At 53.9% G+C, this 24,930-nt stretch overlaps 8 protein-coding genes across 8 annotated transcripts; 6 read left to right on the forward strand and 2 right to left on the reverse strand.

The window, feature by feature from the left end:
- Positions 1–19: 19 nt before the first annotated feature.
- MRS44_014647 (uncharacterized protein) lies at positions 20–1,227 on the forward strand (the record flags this gene model as incomplete). The annotated part of the gene is made up of 5 exons (XM_046281536.1): positions 20–146; positions 215–262; positions 318–388; positions 455–1,118; positions 1,169–1,227. The coding sequence occupies 5 exons, from the start codon at positions 20–22 to the stop codon at positions 1,225–1,227; spliced, it is 969 nt and encodes a 322-aa protein (XP_046127737.1).
- A 675-nt stretch (positions 1,228–1,902) lies between these two features.
- On the reverse strand, positions 1,903–3,610 carry MRS44_014648 (uncharacterized protein; the record flags this gene model as incomplete). The annotated part of the gene is made up of 4 exons (XM_046284632.2): positions 1,903–2,327; positions 2,377–3,142; positions 3,196–3,321; positions 3,374–3,610. 4 exons carry the CDS (start codon positions 3,608–3,610, stop codon positions 1,903–1,905), a joined length of 1,554 nt encoding a protein of 517 aa, XP_046127738.2.
- A 2,184-nt stretch (positions 3,611–5,794) lies between these two features.
- Positions 5,795–8,591, forward strand: MRS44_014649 (uncharacterized protein; the record flags this gene model as incomplete). The annotated part of the gene is made up of 5 exons (XM_065618496.1): positions 5,795–5,828; positions 6,107–6,201; positions 6,434–6,738; positions 6,786–8,075; positions 8,231–8,591. The coding sequence occupies 5 exons, from the start codon at positions 5,795–5,797 to the stop codon at positions 8,589–8,591; spliced, it is 2,085 nt and encodes a 694-aa protein (XP_065474568.1).
- Positions 8,592–9,506: 915 nt separating this feature from the next.
- On the forward strand, positions 9,507–9,806 carry MRS44_014650 (uncharacterized protein; the record flags this gene model as incomplete). The annotated part of the gene is made up of 1 exon (XM_065618497.1): positions 9,507–9,806. The coding sequence occupies one exon, from the start codon at positions 9,507–9,509 to the stop codon at positions 9,804–9,806; it is 300 nt and encodes a 99-aa protein (XP_065474569.1).
- A 4,811-nt stretch (positions 9,807–14,617) lies between these two features.
- Positions 14,618–16,465, forward strand: MRS44_014651 (uncharacterized protein; the record flags this gene model as incomplete). Its single annotated transcript, XM_046284636.2, has 1 exon — positions 14,618–16,465. The coding sequence occupies one exon, from the start codon at positions 14,618–14,620 to the stop codon at positions 16,463–16,465; it is 1,848 nt and encodes a 615-aa protein (XP_046127741.1).
- Positions 16,466–18,304: 1,839 nt separating this feature from the next.
- On the forward strand, positions 18,305–18,920 carry MRS44_014652 (uncharacterized protein; the record flags this gene model as incomplete). The annotated part of the gene is made up of 2 exons (XM_065618498.1): positions 18,305–18,709; positions 18,762–18,920. The coding sequence occupies 2 exons, from the start codon at positions 18,305–18,307 to the stop codon at positions 18,918–18,920; spliced, it is 564 nt and encodes a 187-aa protein (XP_065474570.1).
- A 357-nt stretch (positions 18,921–19,277) lies between these two features.
- On the reverse strand, positions 19,278–21,027 carry MRS44_014653 (uncharacterized protein; the record flags this gene model as incomplete). Its single annotated transcript, XM_046284638.2, has 3 exons — positions 19,278–20,367; positions 20,420–20,551; positions 20,615–21,027. The coding sequence occupies 3 exons, from the start codon at positions 21,025–21,027 to the stop codon at positions 19,278–19,280; spliced, it is 1,635 nt and encodes a 544-aa protein (XP_046127743.1).
- A 1,051-nt stretch (positions 21,028–22,078) lies between these two features.
- On the forward strand, positions 22,079–24,476 carry MRS44_014654 (uncharacterized protein; the record flags this gene model as incomplete). Its single annotated transcript, XM_046284637.2, has 2 exons — positions 22,079–22,375; positions 22,449–24,476. The coding sequence occupies 2 exons, from the start codon at positions 22,079–22,081 to the stop codon at positions 24,474–24,476; spliced, it is 2,325 nt and encodes a 774-aa protein (XP_046127744.2).
- Positions 24,477–24,930: the final 454 nt, after the last annotated feature.

A 24,930-nucleotide genomic window follows, 5' to 3' on the forward strand; every position in this document is an offset into this window, starting at 1 on the left:
TTCAAATCAATCCGATATCATGGCACCTTTCACCCCTCGAGGAGGCGCCCGTGGTGGCCGTGGCGGCGCTCGCGGAGGAGGCCGTGGTGGTTTCGGTGGTGATCGCGGCGGCTTCGGTGGCCGTGGCGGTGCGCGAGGTGGCCGAGGTAAGAAGAATTGCGCTGTCGCGCGTCGCTGTCGTGTTCTGAATGTCGAGACTGACTGTTCGCAAAAGGTGGTGGCCGTGGTGCTCCCCGTGGCGGTCCCCGCGGTGGTGCTCGAGGTATGAATGACTCCTACTATCTACCCTCTTGAATTGAAACTGACAATCTGAAAAGGTGGTCGTGGCGGCGGTCGCGGCGGCTTCGGTGGCAAGCCTGGTCAGAAGGGCGGTGCCAAGGTCATTGTTGTATGTTGAGACGCGATCCTGGCCTTTATCAAAGTTGAAAGTTTTGCGATCTAACACCTTATCTAGGAGCCTCACCGCCACCCCGGTGTCTTTGTCGTCCGCGGCGGTAAGGAGGATGGTCTTGCGACTCGCAACCTGACCCCTGGCGAGTCCGTCTACGGCGAGAAGCGCATCTCTGTCGACGAGACGGTCCAGAACGACGATGGTACCACCACCACCACCAAGATCGAGTACCGCATGTGGAACCCCTTCCGAAGCAAGCTTTGCGCTGCCATCGCTGGTGGTGCCGATGAGATCTACATCAAGCCCGGCTCCCGCGTCCTCTACCTCGGTGGTGCCTCTGGTACCTCCGTCTCCCACGTCGCCGACCTTGTCGGTCCCACCGGCTACGTCTACGCCGTCGAGTTCTCTTCGCGATCCGGCCGTGATCTCATCACCATGGCTTCCAAGCGACCCAACGTCGTCCCCATTGTTGAGGATGCCCGTCAGCCTGCCCGCTACCGCATGATTGTCCCCATGGTCGATGTCATCTTTGCCGATGTTGCCCAGCCCGACCAGGCCCGTATCGTCGCCATGAACGCCAACTGGTTCCTCAAGGTTGGCGGTGGTGTCCTCATCTCCATCAAGGCCAACTGTATCGACAGCACTGCGCCTGCCGCTGAGGTCTTTGCCAACGAGGTCCAGAAGATGCGAGCAGAGTCCATCAAGCCCAAGTTCCAGCTCACTCTGGGTAAGTTTTTCTCTCACAGCAGTCATGAAGCTCAACTAACATGTCCTCAGAACCCTTCGAGCGTGACCATTGTTTGGTTGCCGGCGAGTACCAGCGCTACAAGTCCTAAATGACCTTGGCGGCTACGGAGTTTTCGCTTGGAATCAAGATGAGAAGAGATGGTCTGCTTTGTCATGCGGTTTCCCAGGTTTCTCACGATCCCCGGTAGACATTTCTTGCGCGTCTTCAGCTTGCATCAGGGAAAAATGGTTGACGGCTTTTCTTCAACAAACGGCGAGGGGCGTTCCGGGTGGGTTGGATCTGTATACATATCAAATGTTGTCCCAAATCATTTTTTTGGTGTTTCACGGCTCCAAGAAATCTATAAACAGTTGATCACAACAATTAGCACCAACGCCACCCCGGGGGACGTCCTTGATTGAGCGATCGGAGACGAATATGGCACGGGATCAGACAGACGATGGATGCTTATGTGGCCAAGCAAGCAGTCTGGTACACGTCTGCCCGGCCTACGACTTCATGATACCCCATACGATGGCCACGCCTGGCGTCCCTGTGTTGTGTCTTGTTTATAGAGGATAGTTTAGGAATGCAATTTGTAATGTTTTGACAGTTTACCTTGAAGTCGAATGACTCCTTATCAGAATCAACGAACCGTAGATTGATAGGGTTGGGAGCCATTTAAGCTTATTTGTTTACATTTATTCATCTATTATCGTGATGTTTGATCTATCTACAGCAAGAGGGTATATACTCGTGTCATCAAGGTCTATTTCTGTTGCACTCATACTGCCAGTGACCGGCGTCGAAACTCGAGCTCTGCATCTGGAGAAGGCGCCTTGGTCATGACCATCGCCATGGGCATTGGGCGATCCTCGCCCTTCTTGAGACGAATGTCGTAGTTGATTAGCAAATGTGCCAGCACAAGCTTGATCTCATTGCCAGCAAAGAAGCGCCCAGGACAGGCATGCTTTCCTGCGCCAAAGTTGATGTTTGTGTCGTTGAGGGATGTGAATTGCCATCGGTTGCTGGCCTCATCTGACTCCTGGCGAAGATTGTAAAAACGCAGGGCATCGAAGCGTTCGGGGTTGGGGAAGTATCTCTCATCGACCGAGATGCCTGCTTGGGGGGCGAGCACCTTGGTTCCAGGGGGAAGCTGAGTGCCGTCGGAGAGCGAGATCGGTTTCATGACTTTTCGGATGAAGGATGCTGAGTTCGGTTAGCTAAGCGGAAATATGAGGCAGAACTTGAAACTCACTGATGTTTCCACGAAGGCGTTGAACTTCCCTCATGAAACTGTCCATCTTCTTCAGCTTGGCCATGTTCTCCTTTTTCTCCCACCCCTTCTCCACTTCTAGAATACGGTACGCCTCTTCGCGTAGCTCCTCTTGCACCTCGGGGTATGCTGCCAAGTCGCAGAGGCATTCGCAGAGCAGATTGTTGGTCGAGTGGATGGATGCCGCGGCAAGAATTAACTGCAGTTCGGCCTGAACCGTGACGTCGGCCTTCTCCTCCTCGGGCAGCCCTTCAATGAGCCACTGGATCATATCGTCTGGGGCATCCTCACATCCAGGCATGTCCATGTCTCGTAGCCGCTCCTCGAGGATGGGTAGGAGCATCTCCTTGGCCGTCTTGATATCGTTGCGAATCTGGCCCAGTTCCGAAACAAAATGTTGGCCAATGGGTCGAGCCCATTCGGGGAAGAGCTGAAGCTTCACACAGGCCGTGAAGACGTGAATAGCAAAGTTGATGGTAGTGTTCATCCACTTCTCATCTCGGCTGATGGAGGGTCCGACAAAGGCTCTACCACTCATGCGGGCGACGGCGCGGAGGCCGAAGGGCTGCCATTTCACTGGCGTCCAGTCCTCGCAAGATGGGAACTCGGTGGCAAGAATGTATTCCAACTCTTGCTTCAACTGGGGCATGACTCGGGTGAGATTCTGCGTCAGCTTTGTCCGCACTAACAACGCGAGCATGTCGCCATTGTGGCCGGGTGTGAACTTGGTGTACTTGGTTTGGAGAGCCTGCTGAAGGGTCAGTATTCATCATGACATAGCTGCATGGGGGTAGATATTACATCTGATACAGCTTCGGTGGCACTCAGGACATCCTCTGGTAGGACCTTGAGCTCACCAACAAGCCGTGCCGGTACCAATACTTGTACACCCTCAGTAGCCTTGATCTGATATACTCGATCGCGAAACTAACACAGTATAAGCACGTGTGGTGTAACGTCATACTCTTATCCAGCCAACCTTTGTGTAACTATCCTTGATCAACGTCTCGGCATCAAAGATCCATTTCGTCTTGGGGGCTTTGTAGAAGGGGAACTCTAGTTCCGAAGGTTTTCTTCTTGACCGTATCAACCATACGGCTAGGAGGACGATGGCGATAGTGAGGTAATAGCTGGCACGCTTCCCTCCAGTGACAACTTGAGGTAATTGGACATCGACGCTTATAGGTGAAGCGAGGAGGCTTGATACGTTTTCCATGACGGTCGACGACATGGAGGGGAATCGGGGTGATGGATAAAAAAGATGGTCGGATCCGTGAAAATCAAAGACCCTTCAAAGATTTGGCGTTTTCTAGATTGACAAGGTAATCCGTGGTCGTAGCGGGTTATAAGTCGTCTCCGTATCCGACAACAGGGCAGGGCAGTGTCGTGTATTAGACCGTGTCTCTGCAGCGTCAGGAAAGGGCCCTAGTGAAACCCAATGATTCGTCAAGGATCGACCGGTTCGGCGAGACTCGTGGCTAATAACACAGCACGAGACAGGAAAATACCCGATCCCAATCGGAGAGAAGGATCAAGTTGGTTGTGGAGGGCAGGGCTGAAAGGGTAGAGGTAGAGCAACTGCATCAAGCCGTACAGATGACCTCAAGTTACATCACGGGAGCCATCAAGTGCGCGAGGGACGGCCTGCTTTTTGAGACCAACCTGTAGAAGGCTTCGATGCTCCGGAGCACGCTCCATGCTGACGGAGGATCCGTTGGAAGTCCGTCTGTGTGGTGCCGTCTGAAACAAATTGGTTCCCAGAACAGTGCTCGGGATGTGCCACCTCCGGATCTTAGCCTGCCGCTGGGGTACAGGTAGCGTGTGAACGTCGTACCATAGCGTACAAAGTACATGCAGGATTGCCCGCCCTATCTACGACGATCTTGATTGCCGATGGAATGGAAGATGGGATTGATGGGCAGTTATCTTGACGAGATGCGTTAGACGGGTGAGAAAAGGCCATGCTTTTCGTCAGACGGGAGGCGATCTGCTTACACATCCGCACCTGCCCTGGCATCACCAAGTGCCGTTTTCAGAGGAAGGAGCGACCCCGAAGGACAGAAACTTCACCAAATGCATCTAGAAAACCAGCAGAATTGTCCAAGAAACACCAACAGACGCCTCACCGACCTCGATATGCACAGACTGGTCGAGATCCATGTCGGTAACATGGCAATCCTTCAGCGCGAATCCGTATTTGGTGCCAATCGCGAATTCCTCCAGCTGCCCTCTAGTCTCTCGGAAGTCAGGCCTTCCATTCACTAGCGCCATTGTCCAGCAGCGGAAACATCGTCTTCCGTCAGAGGTCTGCGCGTCTGGGACATTTGGATCTGCCTTGCGACCAACGACAGGCCGCACAGCTCCTGATTACCACCTCTGACCCCTCAGCTTGTCGGCTTGTGCGCCTTCAACGCTCCAGCCAGCCATGCGGTTGGCTCTCCTCCTAGAACCCCCTCGGCAGTGCGGCAGCCCCCAGCCTCAGACATGAGACTCGATCCAGCTCCCTGCAGGATCCATTGCGACGCACTGAACGCAACAAGTTTGTGGCGCCCACTGTTACCGCAATCACTCCTGAATCACCCTTCAAGAGCTCGCCGTTGTCAGCAGTTACTGTTCGAGAGCCGATAGCATTTACATCATAGTTGCCCACCGACATAAGCAAACAACATCACCAGATGGCAAGCGTCTAGTCCAATATTTGATTCAACTTGAAAACTCTGCCCCGGATACCAAATGCCAGCAGTTGTCTCAGTCCGTGTTGAAAAAGGCCCAGACCTAAGCCCCAAACCTCACCGCTCGAGTTTTTCCACTTCCTCGTCGGGCCACCATCACGAGAGGCTCGTTTGATCAGCCTTATCACACGTATGCTTCATGATACATAAGCTTCGATGCCTTATGATCATCAAGTGCAGATTGTCGAAAAGTTTTTCAGGGCGGCATTTCGAGGCCTCAAATTCTAGTCATGATCGAAGTTTCAGTATCGAAGGACAACACAGTTGGTTCTGACCACTCACCTTCGTCATTTTCCAGCCAGATCTCGTATCAGACAGTCAACAAGTCTGATGACTTCTCAAATCCAAATGCTAGCTCCAGCAAGCCCCATCAACTCAGGTAACACAACCCAGGCGAACAATGCTGAACGGTTCGCCCGCTTGGCATGACTGTTCCACGATCCGATCCGTTCTCATCCCGCTGCACCCCCACACGGTTCCTGGCACATCTGCAGTTTCAACCCAAAGCAATCTCCAGACACCAATCATATCTACCAATGCTTACCCCAGACGCCCGTTGTCGAAAAAGTTTTCGCATCATGCTTGGGGAACCCTGCTATCAAAGATCCTCTGAGCCTCCTCTTTGGCTGACTTGAGTTCATAATCACCTGTGTCTGCCTTGCCAGACAATGGGACCACCTCAAGAAAGGCAACCGAGCCAACGTATGTCGACTGCAAGGCCAGTCGGGCGGTGCTTGGCTGCGTTGCGAGGATGATCGACACTGGAAAAACGAGAGGGAACCAGCTGCAGAGTGCAAATTTTTCTCTTTCCTTCAGGGGCTGTGATAATCGAGGTGGCTGTTATCATTGCCTGAGTGTTGAGGATGGCGGGTTTATATGTGAGAGCATGCACCTCTACATGTGTCTTGCCAGAACTCGTCTTTATTCTCCCAACGTCACTTGATTTGTCCATTCCTTATCCAAAACTCTGAAAATGTCAGATTTCCAGGGGCTCGGTGCGAAGTTCGAAGAGCCAGATGCTCAGGGCTTCCAGAGCTCTGTGACTGGTAGCACTTCAAGTCCAAGTCCATTTGTGGTAAGGCTGTGAGCATCTGTATTGTCTCGCCTCTCACTCGAGCAGCAGGCTTCCGATGCATCCTCGCACACTTCGCTCTCCCTCACTTCCAACGTCTGTCTTCCCGCTCCCACGACGCACGATACAACAAGGTCGCACCATCACATGGACCACCTCGAACGCTTTGTTGAAGATCTCCAATCGGTAATGGCAGCTTTGTTTTCAAGAAAAGTAGATTACTTACATGTATCAGTCCGCGAAGAGGGCCTTTCCCAACTCTGCGTATTCTCGATACAAGGAGGTCGAGGTGCTGTTGATTCGATGGGAGGAAGACGAACTCGAAGTGGAATGGGAACTCAACGAGTTACACAAGATCTTCCGTGACCTGTATGGGTTTTCGACTGAGCAGTTTCTCATTCCAAGTCAAAACTCCCACCGGAAGCTCAACCTCAAAGCTTTGAGGTTCGTCGAAGAGCACGAGAACGAGGACACTCTTTTGATCGTATACTATGGCGGACATGGAGTCATCAACAAAGCCAGACAGTCGACCTGGTCTTGGTAAGAGCAAAATCCGTCATCGATGGCAAGGGCTAACTGGTGCATAGCAAACAGGACAAGACTTACGCAACGGTAGAATGGTCTGCCATCCAGACCTTGTTCGAAATGGCAAAGTGCGACGTCCTCCTGCTCCTCGACTGCTGTGCTGGTGCCAGTGCGGCTCCGCTTACTGAGCGGCCGACCAACATCAAGGAAACAATCGCAGCTTGTGGGTTCGAAACATGGACACCACGCCCCGGGGCTCAGTCGTTCACTCATACATTGATCGAGGTGATGAAGGAGTGGGCCTCGCAGCTCCCTTTCTCCGCCGCCATGCTGCATAGTGAGATCCTGACTCGGCTCAAGCATGCGCCGCCTCACCGGTCATCTCAGGGAGCATTGGTTGAGTCGAGGAAAACACCAGCTTACATCGTCTCAACGCCCGACCCACATACAGCCTCCATCACCCTGGGCCGCATGTTTGAAGAAGAGTCTTATTCTCTCTCATCGTCTCAAGCCGTACCCGGATCCATTCCCGGAAACCTCTCAGAGAAGGTGCAGTCAGACAGTTACGTTTCGAGTGAGGACCGCATCAAGGCCCTAATGGCGGTGGATGATAAGGGACAGAGAGTGGCTCCACATGTTCTCCTAACAGTTGCGCTGGAGGAGGACCAGGTGCTCGATGCCGCGAGCTGCGCTCGATGGCTGAAGCAGTTTCCACTTTTGGCAAAGTTCGTGAGTGTTGAGGGCGTCTATCGCAGTTACTCAACACTTCTGCTGCTGTCTGTGCCCGTCGTTTTGTGGGACTTGCTACCAGATCATCCAGCAACGCAATTTGTGGGATACGTCAAGTCCCGCAACCTCGTGCCGAGGGAGGTGGTGCAGGATCGGGCAGCTACACCAATCCCTATTACCAAACACTCGGCTCGAGACCAGGCAGCCGATCCCTTCGATTGCGTTTCTCCGCTGAAATCGGCCTCGGGATTGAGCAGCCTTGATTCCGGATACGACTCGAGTATTCCGCGACCAGCAACGCTGGCAGCATTGAGACGCACCCGGCAAACAACGGATGGCATGGTTGGTTCTCTGGCTAGCCAGGTACTAGCGGGTAGTAGACGAAACAAGCTGTCATCAACGGAACTTCTAGGCCCGGATCGACCAACCTCTGTGCCGGCCAACACAGGTTCGGGCTTGCAGCAGGGGCTCATGTCGACCAGCCAAAGACCAAAGCGTCTGATCGTGTCTGTTAGGGAAGCAGACTTTGATGACGACAAACTGGGCGTGACCTGCGTGCTTTGTTACGGGCACAACGTACAGCGAAGCCAGTTTGTGAGGAGAGCGACGCCAAAGCCGATCTGGTGAGTCAATTAAGTTGAGGATGCCGAGTCGCTCGGACGGTGGAGGTCCCCGGTTCTGCATTGTCATTTCTGCTGGATCGGACTGGAGCCGGCTGCCCTACCACCCTGGCTCTTCTGGAAGATTGAATGGCACATGGTTACTAATGTTGGTCTAGGAACGAAGAGTTCCGCTTTGAAGTGCACAATTCACCAATGTTCTATCACATGAGGCTCTCGGTGTGGGGAGACCAGATGCTGGAGCTCATTGGTGAACTGCACATCGACCTTTGTGAGTTGGTGCTAAAAGGCCGGCTTCCGGACCTGGATGAATGGCAGAGCCTATGGCGCGATGGAAAGAAAACGGGGTCGATCCGCATCAGGTTACAATACCTAGACGTGAGCGAGGATGAGGAGCGACAGGCGGCAGAGACCAAGGCGACGGCGGCGCAACGGCAGCAACAGCGACAATGGCTGGAACGGCAACAGAGCGACGACGGGCAAGCTCGGGTGCATCAGATGGATTTTCAGGTCTGGTAAGGGGCAACAAGACGGCATCCGCGATGACAGGGAGCCAAGAAGCGGTGGCTCAGGTCCGGTTTGCTCAACGCCATGGCTTTTGACCAGGGAGGATTCAAGGAAGAAAAGAGTACATGGTTAGTACACAACGGGTACCACAAAAAGACAGAGCTCAAGCGATCGAATCGCTGCACTAGGGGAATTTGTTGACAGGAGACACCCCTGCCTGGCAAAGGGGTCGGTACTTGGAGGAGCCGCGCCGTCTCTCCACAAAAGAAAAATTCCATCCATCTTATCAGATCGTGGCTTACTGCCTGACCCATGGGCCTGGGCCGGGACTGAGGCCGGTGTCGTTTTTCTGTGGGACATGTCGAGGGTGTTGAAAAAGGCAGTCAATTTCGATTAACCTTGCTCAAACAGACGGCGGCCTTGGACGACGTAACACTGAGCTTGTCGGTGAAAGGGATCCTTGAAGCTGACTGACCCTGGGCTGGGTAACAGGTAAATCAGGGAGGCGCAGAGATGACACAGGCCAACTCACACAGGCAGTGTTGAAAGGCGTTATCTGACTGCATTCCCCGGATGCGATACTCTCCAATGCCGCGCCCCTAACAACGCAGCTGCAGCATGGCTATATGCAGAGCTGCAGAAGCGCCAGCGAGGCAACTCAACAGGCTGTGGGTTCTTGAGACCAAAAGGAAATGCTGGGCGAAAAAATTCCAGACGAGTCACGGTGAGCCAGGTTCCGAGATCGGTGGGCGTACGTGTCCCTCCTGTACGGGGATCGTCGTCATTAATAGGTTGCAGCTCATCATCCAGCCAGCAGAAACAGGGACGAGGTCCGAGATTAGATTGGATTGATAAGATTTTTTCCAGACTTTGCATCTGATAAAACAATTGGGTGGTCAAGGCTGAGGGAGACGAGTCAATTGAGCCATGCGATTGGTCAGGGCCCACCGACTGGAACCCTGGGGGAAGAGGAAAGAACGCCCGGGCACTGGCGATGGGGCAAGCGCAAAGAGAACCTGGCCCAAGGGGGGTGTGGACGAGATGGATGCCAACGAGAACAAGGCTCCGCCAGTTTTGTACTGGAGCTTGCGACTTGATTACGGGGATGTCCCCAGCGGCTTCGTTTTTGAGTCGTCTGCCAAGGATTGGGTCCTCGGTTTGCTCAATCCCGAATCTTTTCCACAGCTCAGCGCACATTTCGGTCAGCTGGAGACGACAAGACTTTAGGTCTCGGAGATACACTTCTTTGCGTGCCGCCCAATCGATCTCCGAGCTCCGAGCGGCTGTCGATACTCAAGTCCTTTAGGATGGATGTCAATGAAGAAAGGTACAGAAGGTGAAGCACTTGGCTATCTGAAGAATGATGTTGCACTTGGTCAATGGCAACATGAGTCCAATAGCCTCGGACATACTTCACCGCCCGGTTCAGATTCCAAGCTGGGAGTAGTCGAGCAGACTACCAAGAACTAGCATTTCAGTTACATGGTCTTCTGTATGTCATGAAGCCAGGATTCAACTTGTTTCCCATCCGTGCAGCCGGGAGTAGCAAGGTTGGCGTGTTTAGTTTACTTGTCCGGACCCCAACTTGAAATGAGTGCATGTCGAATCTGGGATCATCTTCCGTGGCTAGCCAGGAACTTTACCGTGGCAAAGACTTCGGTCTGTTGTGTTAATGTCTGGGTGCTCAAGGTAATATTCGTTTTTTTTTTCTTCTAAATATGCACGCATTTTCTTTACATGTAGACTAAGTGCATGCAGGTTAGAAGATTTCCAGCGCTTGATATTATCTACCTTGACTCGTGAGTGAGTTTCAGCCAAGTTCTTGTGACATGGTCGCGGTAGCGAGCTCATTGGCTTGAAACGGATGTTGCTCTACTGCAAGTTAATTATTTGGGTATTATACATGGCACCCATTGGCTCGTAAACTTTGCCTGCATTTCGTTTTTTCCCCTTTTGGTGAGTTGATGTGGTGCAGGTGTCGATCGCAGAGTTGTTTTATCAACCGCTGGGCTTGGATGATCCTGGAACTGATAGTGCAGGCTGTGATCTTGGGATCCAACACCTGCCATATTCAAGACTCCGATATGTCAACTCAAGCATGAGACTCAATGATTACCCAGAGGATACATTCGTCAGACTAACATTATTACTGTAAGAGTGTCCCGAAAAGGAGGCACACCCGCACTCATCAACTGGTCTGGAGATAACCTATACCACAACTCGGGCCACTTGTTATATACCTATTTTAGTCTGCTTCGAACCCTGTGGAGGCTGTCCGAATTCTTTAATGGAGTCGCACCAGTTCTGTTTGCCCTATGGCATGCATGGGTTTAGGAAAGTTACTGGCCGGTTTACTGTACTGGAGGTCTTCAAGGCCCTCTCTCAACCAGGTTAGGGGTGGGTCGAATCGATGACACGGCCGAGAGCCCCAGCTTAACAGCCTGTAAACCCCAACATCGAATCCCTTCACTGGGTTCCAGGGTCAAGCTGACCAGCTCTTCCATGGTGTATGAGCGATGTTTTTGCCTGTTCAACGACCTGGCGTCTCCCCTTGTTCAATCCTTTACTAATTTACCGTCGCAACGATGAGGTACATTCAGGGAAGCACCTGGCTACCTCGCACGGTAACATGAATGCATCAGATGATGACATGTGGTCGGAAGCAATGCCTGCATGTGTCATCCTCAGAGTGCTTGTAGATGCCCAGCTCGTCAAAGATGGGGTAAGCAGGAGAGAATTGTAGTTTTGGGCAATGGTATGGCAAAAGTGACAAGTTCCAGTATCCCACACCAACATGAAGCAGCATCGGCTCGGGTTCGGAAAGCGAAAGGAGGGTGATCGGACGCAGGACCAGAAACCGAGAGTGGGAGATAGAGAATGCGGGGACGATGGAGGTGGGGGAGGCAAAGGACGCTTGCGCCGGCAAGGACAGTAGTGCTCGATTCGATGGATTCGAGAGTAAGAGCCGGAGATGCTGCTGCAGAGCCCGCGATACGGAATGTCGCCGTTATCGAAGGCCCGCGCTGGGATTCCCTTTTCCCCGGGGCGCCCGCGGAAAGGCTCGGTTCGGGGACCGGAGCTGATCCGGGCCAAGGCCTTTCTTCCTTTTCCTGGACCCCGGATGGAGACCTGCCTGTCCTGTAGGTAGGTCGCGGCTGTGCCTTATACATCCATGGATTCATACATGGATAACCTACCCGTTGAATTACGTCCCCGTGCCGGTGACGAGACAGTGAGCTGACTTTGACTTTTCCCTGCCTCGCCATTGGGGACTCGGTGAGCATCAGGGGTAAAAGGATCAAGGGCTTCCGGTTGTTGGGAGCAAAGAAAAGGCCACAATCGCGGGAATAGACGGCGCCTTCGAAAACCGTGAGGCTAGCCGGGACGTGAGACTACCGCGAGTGGCCTGACCTGAGCACGCCTTGACTCGGAAACGGAGACGGTTAGTGGTCGGTTGATGGACCCGACCGTACCCCTGCGGGTTTTCCCCTTGGAGAGACCATGATGGTGATGATGGGTGACATGGTGTCCCTTTTTTTCTCTTATGGCAGAGCCTCATGGAGAGACTCGACTCACCGCTGCCCAACAGAACAGGATGAAACCGTGAAATAAGGAGTCGTTGCTTGCCAATTGATTGATTAATTGAGGGCAAGGATTGGTCTCCGAGGGCGCACCGGAACGAGACTCGATTAGCCTGTGCGACCCACGTGTGCCTTTTACACAATGGATGGAAATTCGCTGATACGGCTCACTGTAGGTGTGTGTCTATCTAGCATGGGTATCGTGTTACAGTGCTGACAACCACGAAACGCTTGAGCTCTGGCGGACTGCTGGGCTAGAAGACCGTGGCCGATAGCCGGGCGCCTTACTGTGTGGACAGGGCACCGTCCATACCGGTAGCCCGGTTACGGTAAAGCACGTGAATGAAGACTGGTGCAGTGTAGGATCGCTCATCACCCTCGGGCGGGCCGGTAGGTATGATTTGCGCATTTTTTTTACTGATGAAAAAAGAACTGTTTACTTGGTAAAATGTTGCACATTGACGGTGGCGGTTAGTGGCGGCGGATATTCCTTTCTTCTGCTGACGGTGGTAGGTCACGTTGTGAGGAAACAAGAGAGAGTTGTCCTGCTGACCGGAAGATGCACAAGAGCTAGGAAAGAGAAGCCGAATGGAGGAGCAATTCCTGTCTGTCTGTGTTGGCAAAACTCCTCGTGAGGGCTTCCCCTTCCCTTCCCCATTTTTGGTGCTGCCTCTTGATTTGCGCCGAGACCTGGTGACGTTTTGTGGGTACTGCCGAGGGCATGTACCGAAGAGTTGAGCAGACAATGATTTGTCCTGCCTTGACTGGACGTGCCCACGACAAAGCGGCGGTCGGTGAGTGGTTGATTGATAAACAGGGTGGCCAATCACATGACGGGAGCGTCAGGGCCGTCCAACGCCCGGTGGCAGGCGTCCGGTCACTGGATCGGCAAATCATTAGATCATCCGCCGTCATTGAAGGGGGAAAAGGGAAGATTTGCTCGATATGGAAGCAGATAGCAAGCAATGCATTGGCGCACAACTCTCAGACAACAATGTTTGCTTGTGAGAAGGAGGGGGGAAGCTCAGAGGTTATCCGGAGAATGGAAGGAGAAACCGAGAAGCGGCTTCCCTTGTCCACGTGCATAGATTGATTAAGTGCCACGATTGATTTGATTCGATTGATTAAGTCATTGATTGATAACGAGATTGCGATAATGACAACCCAACAAGGCTCCTGCCTCGGACACGGACCCCGGGAGGCGTGTCCAAGGGCCAAACATTCCAAGCAACCGCGCGCGCCCCTTTCTCAATCATCATCAGCATCCCCAATCAATTACCCATCCTTCACTCATCAGCTTCCATCCTCGATCCCAGCCGTTGGGCATTTGCGCGAATCGTGTGTGTGCGTGGGTCCACATCCACTCCCCTTCGGTCCAATGTTTCGAGGTGGGCTTGGGGCTGGACCTGGGGCCCGGCTTAGCTGAGCGGAGAAGAGCGACGAATGGCCTTCTCCCCGGGGCCAGGCCAGGTCATGGAGAGAGGAGAGGAGGAGCTCCTCAGTCAGTCATGGAAGCAAAAGCAGCAGAGCGAACATGACTCCGCATGAATGCGTGTTTGAAGCCAGTCGACAAGGGGAGGGGGTGCCGTCGTCTGCTCCTCGAATTCGGGTTTCTCATTCTCCCTGGCAGAAAAGAAGCAACAGCAGCAGCAGCAGCCCTATCCTTGCATGTGCTGCTTGGGTTCTTATTCACAGCTTAGTCGTAGCTACAAAGCAGCCAGTGGGCATTCTTCGGGATTCCGACTGCAGAGTTCGGCCAGCCGAGGTTCAGGAAAAACAATCAAGGCATTGAAACTCAAGACACGAACCCGAACGAGTAGACCCTGGGCCTTGTCTGGCATATTTTCCACACCTACCCGTGTGTTAATGCCAGAATTAATTTGTGAATAGACGGGGAAAAAGGAAAAAATCCTGGCACAGGAGTGCTACCGCAAAGATACCTTCGTTTTTCCCTTCCAGCAAATCCTCGCCCGTATAGACCCACACCCCCCTTTGACCGATGCACACACCACTCCCTCCAGGAAGCCCCGCCGAATATCCCCAACCCGCATCGGGGGGCGCGTTCCTTCCATTTTTTATAACCTCCCGCCATCGGCCGGGCTAAGGTATTATTTGAGCCTTTGCCCCCTCCAACCTTCCTTCACTTCCTCCTTCCCACACAACCCTTCAAAACCTTGTTATCGTGTCTACAGGATCTTATCAATCGCATCTCCTGTCCTTTTCTCTGTTGACTCGTTTTTGAAGTTTCATCCATCCTATCCAGGACATAGCATCATCCTTGCTGAATTGGGTCCCTGCGATATGCCCATTAGGTTCTGACGTCGATTCCCACCTCTACCAAGAAAAACCACCGCCACGATTCTCCCAATTCGACGGGCATACCAATACCTTCACCCGACCCTCAATTCGCTCAACAACCACCTTCTCCGTGTGACCAACACACATCTCTGGCCCATCATGATTGCCGCCGCCTCTCCAATCCACATTGATGGCATCGTCAACCCCGCCGCACCAAACCCCGCCGAGCTGGCCATCACCGAGGGCACTCCCTCAATTGCCCCCTCCCTGACCTACTCGGACGAATCCGATGACCAAGAAGATGAGCCCGTCATCCCCCTCGAGCGCCGCCGCCGCGCATCTACACGCCTGATTGCCCAGAACGCCCGTGACATCCAGCGAATCACTGGAGAGTCGAGGGCCGAGTTTGTGGGACGCTGCTGTGGCGGCGCCTGCTGCATGGGTGACAGGGCCAACGTCGAGTATGAGGACGTTCCCCTTCCCGACAACGATGCCTACAAGTCTCTTGGACTTCGACTTGGAAACATTCCCGCTCATCTGACTGGCGTCATTGAGATGCCTGAGAAGACCGTCTCTTTCACCTCAATTCCTCGGCCAGTCTCTTCTCCCACCGACTCGGCCATCTCCCTTGGCTCTGACACTGAGCCCTCCTCCCCCACCACCAAGTTCCTCACCCCCGGACCTGGCTATGAGGCTGTCGACACCACAATTCAGCCTCCTCAGTTCGTTCAGCCTCATCCTCCTCACCATGTCTACCCCGCCAAGATCCACAACACTCGCGAGTTAACCGGGCCTGGTGCTGAGAAGCGCACCTACCACTTCGACCTTGACATCACCGACTACCCTCCTGAAGAGATTTTCGACTTCAGAGTCGGTGGTGCCATTGGTGTCATGGCGCCCAACGATGAGATCTCAGTCGATGAGATCCTTGACACTCTCATGATTCCTCGCTTCCAGCGAGACAAGCCCGTCCTCATGAAGACCACCAAGGGTCGTTGGCCTACCGTCTGGGGTGACGAGAAGGCTCGTGAGCTCATCACCACCCGACGTGAGCTCCTCACTTGGACCACAGACATTCAGTCATATGCCCCGACCAAGGAGCTTCTCCGTATCATTGCTGAGCACGCCTCGGCTGCCAATGAGAAGAAGATCCTCATGTACCTCTGCTCGAACGAGGGAGCTAGCATCTTCTCTGACTTCCGCGGTGGTCCCCACGTTACCCTCTCCCAGATCCTCAACGCTTTCCCCAGCTCTCACCCTCCTCTGGACGAACTCCTCTCGGTCCAGCCTCAGCTCATGCCCCGATTCTACTCTCTGTCTAATGACCCCACAGAGTCGTACGCCCTTCGTGACCACTCTCAGCGTCGCCTGATTGAGATTGCCGTCACTGTCCACGACTCTATGGACTGGCGACGTGGTTGCCGTGCTGGTGTCGGCTCCGGCTTCTTTGAGCGTCAAGCTCACAAGTTCATGCGAGCCCAGGCCGCCGGTGAGAAGGCTCCCCAGGTCTTCATCCCCATGTTCAAGGGTTTGATGGCGAACCCCCTGGCCAAGCAGTTCAACTCTGACGGCCCCATGCTGCTGATCGGTGCTGGTGTTGGCATTGCTCCCTTCCGAGGCTTTGTCCAGCGTCGTCTGAAGCAGGCCAACTGCGCCAACAAGGTCTGGGTCCTCCAGGGCATCCGTGACTCTCTCGTGGACGAGATCTACAACGGCGAGTGGGGTGTCCACGAGGAGGAGGTCAAGCGCGTTGTGCAGAGCCGAGTGGGCACTGGCAAGTATGTGCAGGAGGAGGTGCGAAACCAGGCCGATCTCGTCTGGTACATCATCAACAACTCCATCGACGGACGCATCTTTGTTTGCGGTAGCAGCAAGGGTATGGGCGAGGGTGTTGAGGAGGCCCTCTGCGACGTCGCCATGGAGAAGGGCAACCTCGAGCGCGAGGAGGCTCACAAGTTCTGGCAACTCAAGAAGGAGGAGGGCAGATACATTGCCGAGACATGGTAGATGTCTACCTTCTGGGATGGAAATGACGACGATGAAACGAACAAAAGAAACTCGAAAAGTTACATTGACGGGTGGACAAAACTTGTGTTTTCTACGCGAGGGGATGAGCATTGTACGAGAGGAGGGATATGAGCCGACGCATTCTAGATGGCCGCGGCGCAAGCAAGAGGGGTAAGCATTTGCATTTGTTTGAGATGAGAGGAGCATTGGGACATGGAACAAGGCGTTGAGAGGTTGAAGCACTTTATATGGTTTTGTTTTTTTTTGTCTGTTGAGCGATGGAAAAAGCCCATTGGCACCTCGCAGGTGGACGGGTTTCTTGTATGGAAAATACCCCAGCGGCGATTTGAGACGGACCATGACCATTGAGGACTTGCTCTGTCCAGGCTGGGAAGTTGAGTTGAATCATGATATATATATGTTCACAATATTGGCTTCTCTGTGACGTATTGTGTGATTGGCTCAGTTTGGTGGTGATGGTAGAGATTCCACTACGCCGTACGAGCAACTCGATATTATCATTTCCTCGTACGTGATTGGCATCGCATATTTAGACAACATGCAATAGGCTGTAGATCCATTAATGGAGAAACCACTTTGGAATCACACCTCTGCATCTGTTTCAAAGTACGTACTCCATCGCTGACACTTTGGAATCACTCCGCATTATCACACTTGGCACACAGATTGGGGGTGATGACGCGCAGGAGAGCTGAAACGAAACAAGACATGACATTTCCGTTTCCGGGTCTAGCTCTCGCGTGTCGGGTCAGCCCTGTAATAGGTAACGTTGATTTACGTGAGCGAGGCACATACATAATCAGCGTCTCGTCGTTATCAATCATTGCGAGCTCCCGCGCGCGGTTTCACGATAAATCAGAAACTGGAGGGGTAGAGAAAAAAATGGGTACGTACCTTCCCGTGGGGCCGACCCGCTCTGAATCAGCGGCATGTAATCGACATGGCACCACTTGGAGCGCAGAGCACGTGCGCCGTTGGTTGTGAAGCCGGTTTCTCTTTGAGGGGAATTATAGGGTAGTGCATTGGGATCGTATCATGTTGGGGCAAAAGATGAAATAGGTCGTGCCATTGGGGTGCATAGTTGCGAGGTTGGATTATGCTGTCGGCATTTGAACGGGATATGGTGGGATACTACAGATGCAGTGATGTTGGGGGCACAATGCGAGATACAGCAGAGATTCCACAGAGCAACACACCGCTGAATCAACTATTGAAGCCGTAGACATTAATTGTTCCAGATCAACTAATCCGAGACGGATAACCCGTCGAATGGCAACAGTTCTTTCCATCTATTTCCGCAATTCCGAGATTTCGCTCTCTTCTCTAGGGTAACGCCCGGAACTCTAACCAGATTCGGAACTTTACATCCGCATTTCTTCGCTGATCAATCCTGACACAAGCGGCCGGGAGCCCCACTTCATCGCCGGTCGACACAAATTTTACGGCGGCGGTAGGCCACGGAGCATGTTTACACTCCGGGCAATGCCCGCGCTAGCATGACAAACCAGGGCCGAGTAACCGCGCGCGACGCTCGCAATTCTCCCGAGACCTGCATTAGTCAGGCCTTTGCAAAGAATCAAGGTGGGGTCTTTTGCTTTGCGACATTCCGTCAGGGTCTTGATGTGTTGTGACATTTGGCGGGGCTGGAGGGGGAAGGAGGAGGGGTTTGTTGGTGAACGAGTCGGTGGAGAGATTGGTATATATTCGACGTGTTTCCTCTTGAATTGCTTCTCTTTTTTTCTCGACAGACTCATTCAACTTCTACAAAGCTTCTACTACTTACACCTTCAACTCCAAAACCACAAACCAACCTTCACAATGGCCGCCAAGCTCTCCGCCGACCTCGTCCTCCAGCTGGCTAAGAACCGCCGCACCTACTACGCCCTCTCCAAGGACCTCCCCGTGACTGCCCAGCGCATCCAGGAGATTGTCAAGGAGACCACCCTCCAGACCCCCTCGGCCTTCAACTCCCAGACCAACCGCCTCGTCGTCCTCTTCGGCGCCGAGCACGACAAGCTCTGGGACATCACCTCTGACTCCCTCAAGGCCATCGTTCCCCCTGAGGCCTGGGAGACCACCGCCAACCGTATCGCCGGCTTCAAGGGCGCCGCCGGAACCGTCCTCTTCTTCACCGACATCACCGTCCAGGAGAGCTTCCAGGCCAAGTTCGCCATCTACGCCGACCGCTTCCCCCTGGGCTCAGCAGACCAACGCCATCCAGCAGTACCTCCTCTGGACCGCCCTCGAGGCTGAGGGTCTGGGCGCCAACCTCCAGCACTACAACCCCCTGATCGACGAGAAGGTCACCGAGACCTGGAAGCTGCCCGCCACCTGGCAGCTCAACGCCCAGCTCGTCTTCGGTGCCAAGGCCGGCGAGGCTGGTGAGAAGGAGTATGCTCCCGTTGAGGAGCGTGTCAAGGTCTTTGGTGCCTGAACACGCCCGGACCAGAGAGCCATGAAGCTATGATTAATCATGGGGGGGAAAGCGTTTTTGGAATTGCATTTAGCGGTAGACTACTAGAAGCTTGAAATGAGCCGGCATTGCATAGTCTAGACTTTACGAATAAACTACTAAGAACTATAACTGTTTATGAGTGCGATATATCTGTCTTACTATCGAGCTTGCTAACTGGCTGTTTACTAGTGAGATAGCTCTCACAAGTCCCATCGACCATAAGCACTTATTCAATACAAGCAATTGACTTGGCACCAAATTGTAATACAATTATACATTTCTAGATATCCAATGCTGACATCATGTGCCGCCTTTTACTTTTGTTTATACAGTGTCTCACTCAATCACTCGTCCTAGTGCTTGGCCCATCTTGACCGTTTGTCCCTTCTCTACAGCCCAGGCCCAGCCTCTTCGCTCCTTGTGCTCACCCGTCTTTTCTGCTGGTGCCTCAAATACTAGCACAATCGTGCTTCCTAATTGGAAACCACCCATCTCCTCACCACGTCGAAGTGCGTGGCCTCGGAGAACGGGACTTGCTGCCTCGTAAGTTGCCTCAGCAAAGCCCAGATAGGGCTCACCACGCTTGGCCGCCTCCTCAGCTGCCCGGTCGGCCGCCGTGTCCGTCAACAGGCTGTTTGTCCGTAGTTCCTTGTCAAAGTTGATGACAATGGAACCCACATTGGTCGCACCGACTGGGACGTAGCTGAAGAAACCCCAGCGCCACCGACCCAGGAGCACCACGCGTTCGTTGAGAGTGAAGAGACCAGGGAGGGTTCGCTGAAGATAAGGGGACACGCTGTACAGCTCCCCGGCAAAGTGACGACGTCGGTCAACAACCCAGTTGGTGGGAGAGTGGAATCGGTGGTAGTCGCCAGGAGCCAAGTAGATGACTGCATAGTAGAGAGAAGTTGCCTTGTCGTGGGAGAGGACATCATACCAGGGCCGCTCACCCAGGGCAAGCTCAGCCCGAACCTCGGACTCAACACCAGGAGATGCGGGCATGGCCTGGTCCTTGTCCGAAGGACCCTGCTTTCCAGCACCAGAGAGAAGGTCAGGCAGTGTGTACGCGATTCCATTGACCTGGGCAAACTCCTCATCCTGCTTCACAAGTTCTTCGCTGTCTGAAATTTCGGTGAGTGTTCGTTCGTCGTCCGAAGACGACGAAGACGACGAAGACGACAGGCTCGAGATGCTGGGGGCAGGCGTGTTCTTTCCGAGAAGAGCGTCGATACTATAGGTCATACCCTTGACCTGCTCAATGTCACCGCCTTCGATTTGGCCAAATTGAAGAACCTTTCCGTCGGACGGGCAGAGCAGGGTGTGGGGGTTAGGATCGAGAGGACGAGCACCGGGCTTGAGACGACGGTAGAAGAAGGATGCGAGGTTGGGATATACGTGAAGGTCGGGTTCGGCAACTTCGTCGAGGCTGTACACGTCAGTATAAGTTTTGTAGATATGGGCCGATTTGGGAGACCGACTTTACACCAAAGACGAGCGAATAAAGCTTGAAGCCAGGAACTCGAAGATAGTAGGGAAGGGTCAATTCATTGAACCTGCCCCAAAGCCTGGAGATAGCCTTGAGAGGCAGAGTCGACATGACCTGGACTTGCCTGGAGTCGAATTAGCATTGAGGGCATCGAGGTGGGATAGGGGCGGTGATGGGAATTGCGTACCAAGGACCATCAGGACGCACTCTAGGCCGCCTCTTGGGGGCTTTGGTGCTCTCCTGGCCATCTTCAATCTCTCGACGCTCCTTCTCTCTGGAAGAGACCTTATAGAACTGGACGAGGCCTAGAAATCCGATACCCAGACCGACAGGGATCCGGTACCATTGGATTTTGGTGTTTCGCATGGCCTCGCCGAGGCGCTGTGAAAATCTCGGTCTCTTGCCCGAATTGGAGGCAAAGGTGCGGATGGAGGATAGTGAGGGCCTTGGCAGGCATCGCGACCTTGTCGTCGAGTTGAGAAACATGTGTCGAGAGGCAGACGGTGAGAAGCAGTTTGCGCAGCGAGAGCGCGCGTAGAACGAGCAGCGGAGCATGTGACTGCCGACCTGGGAGGAGCCAGGCCCAAGGGTTGGTGCCATGGCGGCGGCGAACGAACGGACGGATCCCGTTCTTTAATTGCACGCTTTGATTGCGCAATGCGCGATGCGGCTGATAGGGGGAATAAAAGGCCCTCTTCTAGATGGACTTAGGATTGACGTCAAGAGGACGATGACGCTGAGTTGAGGCTGTTCCTGTTCAGCCGTTAGCCGCACCCTCAGCTTTGTCTCGTGGGTGGGCGGGCTGCAGCTTCGGATGCAAGAGGCGCCGATATCCCGAGGGAGGAGTTGAGCTCTGTCACTCTCTCGCTCAAACGTTGGACTTTGGACTTTGGGTCAAGCGGGAGACGGAAGGAAGGGACGAGCACAAACGGGTCAGGACCGCAGGGGCCGATCCCAGCCTGGGCCAATCGTAAGCCCGCCTCATCAACGGGAAGGTGGCCAGAGCTCAGAAGCGACTGCACAGAAGGACAGAAAGAACACCTCCAAAAAAAGGTACGTACCGACACCGCAACTGTTTGTGGCCTTGAGTGCCTGTCGCAGGTTGGCAGGCTGGCTCCATCCATTACAAGGCTCCAAAAGGCCACCTACCCTGACCACCGACGTCCGTCCATGTTGATGAACGGGGGGAGTATCACATCTTTCACCTCTCTTTTCTTCTCCCATCTATTTTATCGCCTCTCTAGGGGCATATATCGACTCTCTGGCACTTGCTTCAGCTTCGTCTCATTCCTTTTTCGCGCCCTTGTCCAATATACCCCATTGCTTTTGTATCCGTCTCCAGATCCATTTGTTGGACATGCGACCCGACCCGTGTTAGTAAGACGATACCTCTGCGACCCGACGTCAGTCAACAAGTCGGTGCTTTTTCTCAACCAAGCTTGACGCGAACACCTTCATACGTAGCCGCAGCCGCAGCCACGGCAAGAGCGGGGACTCCAAGCACCCAACTCTCGATAACCGAATTATCCATCTCCTTGCTTCCGCTCCGTCATCCCTGATCCTTCAACTCTTCGCCCCCGAAGCTCTTCCTCCCCGTGCTTACCAACCCCGAAGCTATAGCCTGGTGTGGCATGCTCGCAGCTTGCCCATCATGGCTTCCAAGCCCCCCACTGCTCGTCCCAACGACGAGGGACCGGATGATGCCTCCTCGGGCTCCTCAGTAGACGACCAGACCGTCAACTTGCAGGTCGTGTCGCCTTCGGTCGGCGTGAATCGACCTTTGCTGTTCCCCGGTATCGCTGCCAACACCACTGTTAGGCAACTGAAGGAAAGGATTCGCCAGACTCTCCCTTTGCGACCTCCGGACGAACATCAGCGACTCATTCATCGTGGACGTGCTATTGTTCGCGAGTCAGATACCTTGTTGGACATCTTCGGTGCCGATGCGGTAAGTTGCTTCGATACCGGACTTCAATTGCCCGCCGTTTACACTTTTGCTAACTGGCACCTCGTCTTTGCAGCTCCGTACCCCCGAACAACAGACCATTCATCTTGTCATTAGGGATACCCGAGATAGTCAATCATCTACTCCGACAGTGCCTCCCGTCACCGCTCCCGCTCCCGCTCCAGCTCCAGCTCCAGCCCCAGCTCCAGCTCGCGGCCCCAGCCCAACTGCTTCCGCTCCCCCAACAAACGTCCCCCGCCAGCATGTTCAACATGCCCACGGCCATGCCTTTGGATACCAGACTGCGCCAGGTTTCACTTGGAGACATTCGATGCCCCCGACCTCAAACCCGTTTCCTCAGCCGCGCATGCCGTCACCGTCACCGTCCCACACGCCCGAGCAAGCCGCCGCCTTTCAACATCATCACCAGAACATGACTCAGTGGTTGAACAATATCCAGCGAGAGGCTATGGCGAGGGCATTGAATCAGAATCAGCGGACCAGAGCTCAGATGGGCATGCGCGGCGTTGGGGACACCGCAGCTGGGAATGCTCCTGCAGGCGACAATAGCGGTCGAGCGAGCCCTGCTCCAGGTCACACCATATACCGCGAGCATGTAGGACCCAACGGACACACTTACCAAGTTGAGACTGTCGTTCGCACCTCGGGACAAGGCAATGCAAGTGGAGCTATGACTCCGGCAGATGTTCAGAATATCATTCGAAATGCCGATGTCAATCAAGCAACACTGGCAATGACGAGCGCAATGCAGCGCAGCGCTTCAAGCACCTCTCTTTACAACCGCTCTTTGGCACAACCTGGTGTGACCACGCCAGTTTACCCTACCCCCAGCTCAATGGCTGGTAGCGGAAGAGGAACTCCGGACCAGTCGGCTGCTCGACTCACCACTGGGGCTCCTGGAAGCTCACAGTCAAGACCAGGTTCCGAAGTATACATTCTGTCATCGCCTGAAGGACCACGAGCATTGCTCTTCAACAACGCGGGGGCTGAGACTTACTATACTCCGCGACTTCGAGGTCAAGCGAGTTTCCCGCAACTTCGAACCCCTTCTACACTTGGTGCTATTCACGATGTTCAAAATCAGATGCGAGCAAGGCATCACCACCACCATCATCACCATCATCTGCGTCCTCATGCGGCACCACAGCCACTGTCTCAAATCCAGCCTCAAGTACCGCCTCAACCCCAGCCGCAGCCTCAACAACAGCAGCAACAACAATATGTGCCTCCTCCTCAGCAGGACCAAGCGCGCCAGGACCAAGCGCGCCAGGACCAAGGCCAAAACCAGGCACAAGTTCAACAGGACCAAATGGCAGCTGTGGCCCCCTTGATGCATCGTGGCAACCCTCCTGCAGCAGCGCTTCCACCTCTGCTAATGCAGCTTTGGCCGCAGATATGGCTTCTGTTCCGGCTCACCCTATTTGTCTGGTTTTTCACTTCTCCCACTGCAAGTTGGTCGAGATGGTTCACCATCATTACCATTGCAGTGCTCATCTTTGTTATCAGCACAGGTGTTTTGAATGGTATTCCGGATCATATTTGGCGACCTCTGGGACGGCATCTGGAGAATCTGATTCCCATGGAGCAACCAAGGCGCCCACGCGCAGACCCGCAAGGAGCTCCACAGAGAGGCGGTGACCAGAATGGCCAGGCTCGACAAGAGCCAAACCCAGAGGACATGGCTAGAAGACTAGTGGCGCAGCATCAGGGTCCAGAGAGTTGGATTATCTCGCAGGTGAGACGGCTGGAGCGAGCCGGTCTCTTGTTTCTTGCCAGTATCGCCCCAGGTGTCGCAGAGAGACACATTGCCAACCTAGAGGCGGCAGCGCGAGCCGAGAGAGAACGTAGAGAGGCCGAAGCGGCGGCGGCGGCAGCAGCAGCGGAAGCAGCAGCAGCACAGGAGAATGAAAACAACGAAAACCAGGAGGAGACACCAGCTCAAGGAGAAAATGCCGATACGGGAACGGGACAAGGTGGCGAACAGGCAGAGGGGCAGGGAGGTGATGAAATACGTGAAGAACGAGGAGTTCCGGAAAATAATGAGGCGAACGAACCAGTGGTTGAACAGCTTGTCGCGGTCTAGGTACCGGGCGTGTTCCGCTTTGGTCTTGGGAGGAGGGTATGGTAAAAGGGGAATGAATATGGATGAATGCGATGCGATGCGACGCGTAGGTAGGTATGGATGGATGGATTCAAGCGAGATGATGTTGGTATGAGCGGAAAAGTTTAGCATGGGCAGCTTTGCCACGGCAAGCGTCTCAAGGATGGAAGGGTCAGGGAGTTGGGGGTGTTTCTCATCTTGGGGCAATATTCTTCACGGGGTACAGTATTATTTTTATTCTTCTTCATTTGCAAGACGCTTTCCTCAGAAGGAAGCTGGGCGCAGGCCCTTGTATTGATTAACCAGAAGCGACGCAATCAGATGCGAGCTTTGCTTTGTTTGGGTTGATGGTCAAGTTGAGTTGACTTATTAGTGCTCTCTGCGTGGCCATGTTCAGGGCGTATTTAGACAGTTACCAGCGGTGCATCAACTCTTT

Source organism: Fusarium solani (genome assembly GCF_023522795.1).
Source record: "Fusarium solani strain SB1 chromosome Unknown bctg00000010, whole genome shotgun sequence".
NCBI classification, from domain to species: Eukaryota; Fungi; Ascomycota; class Sordariomycetes; order Hypocreales; family Nectriaceae; genus Fusarium; species Fusarium solani.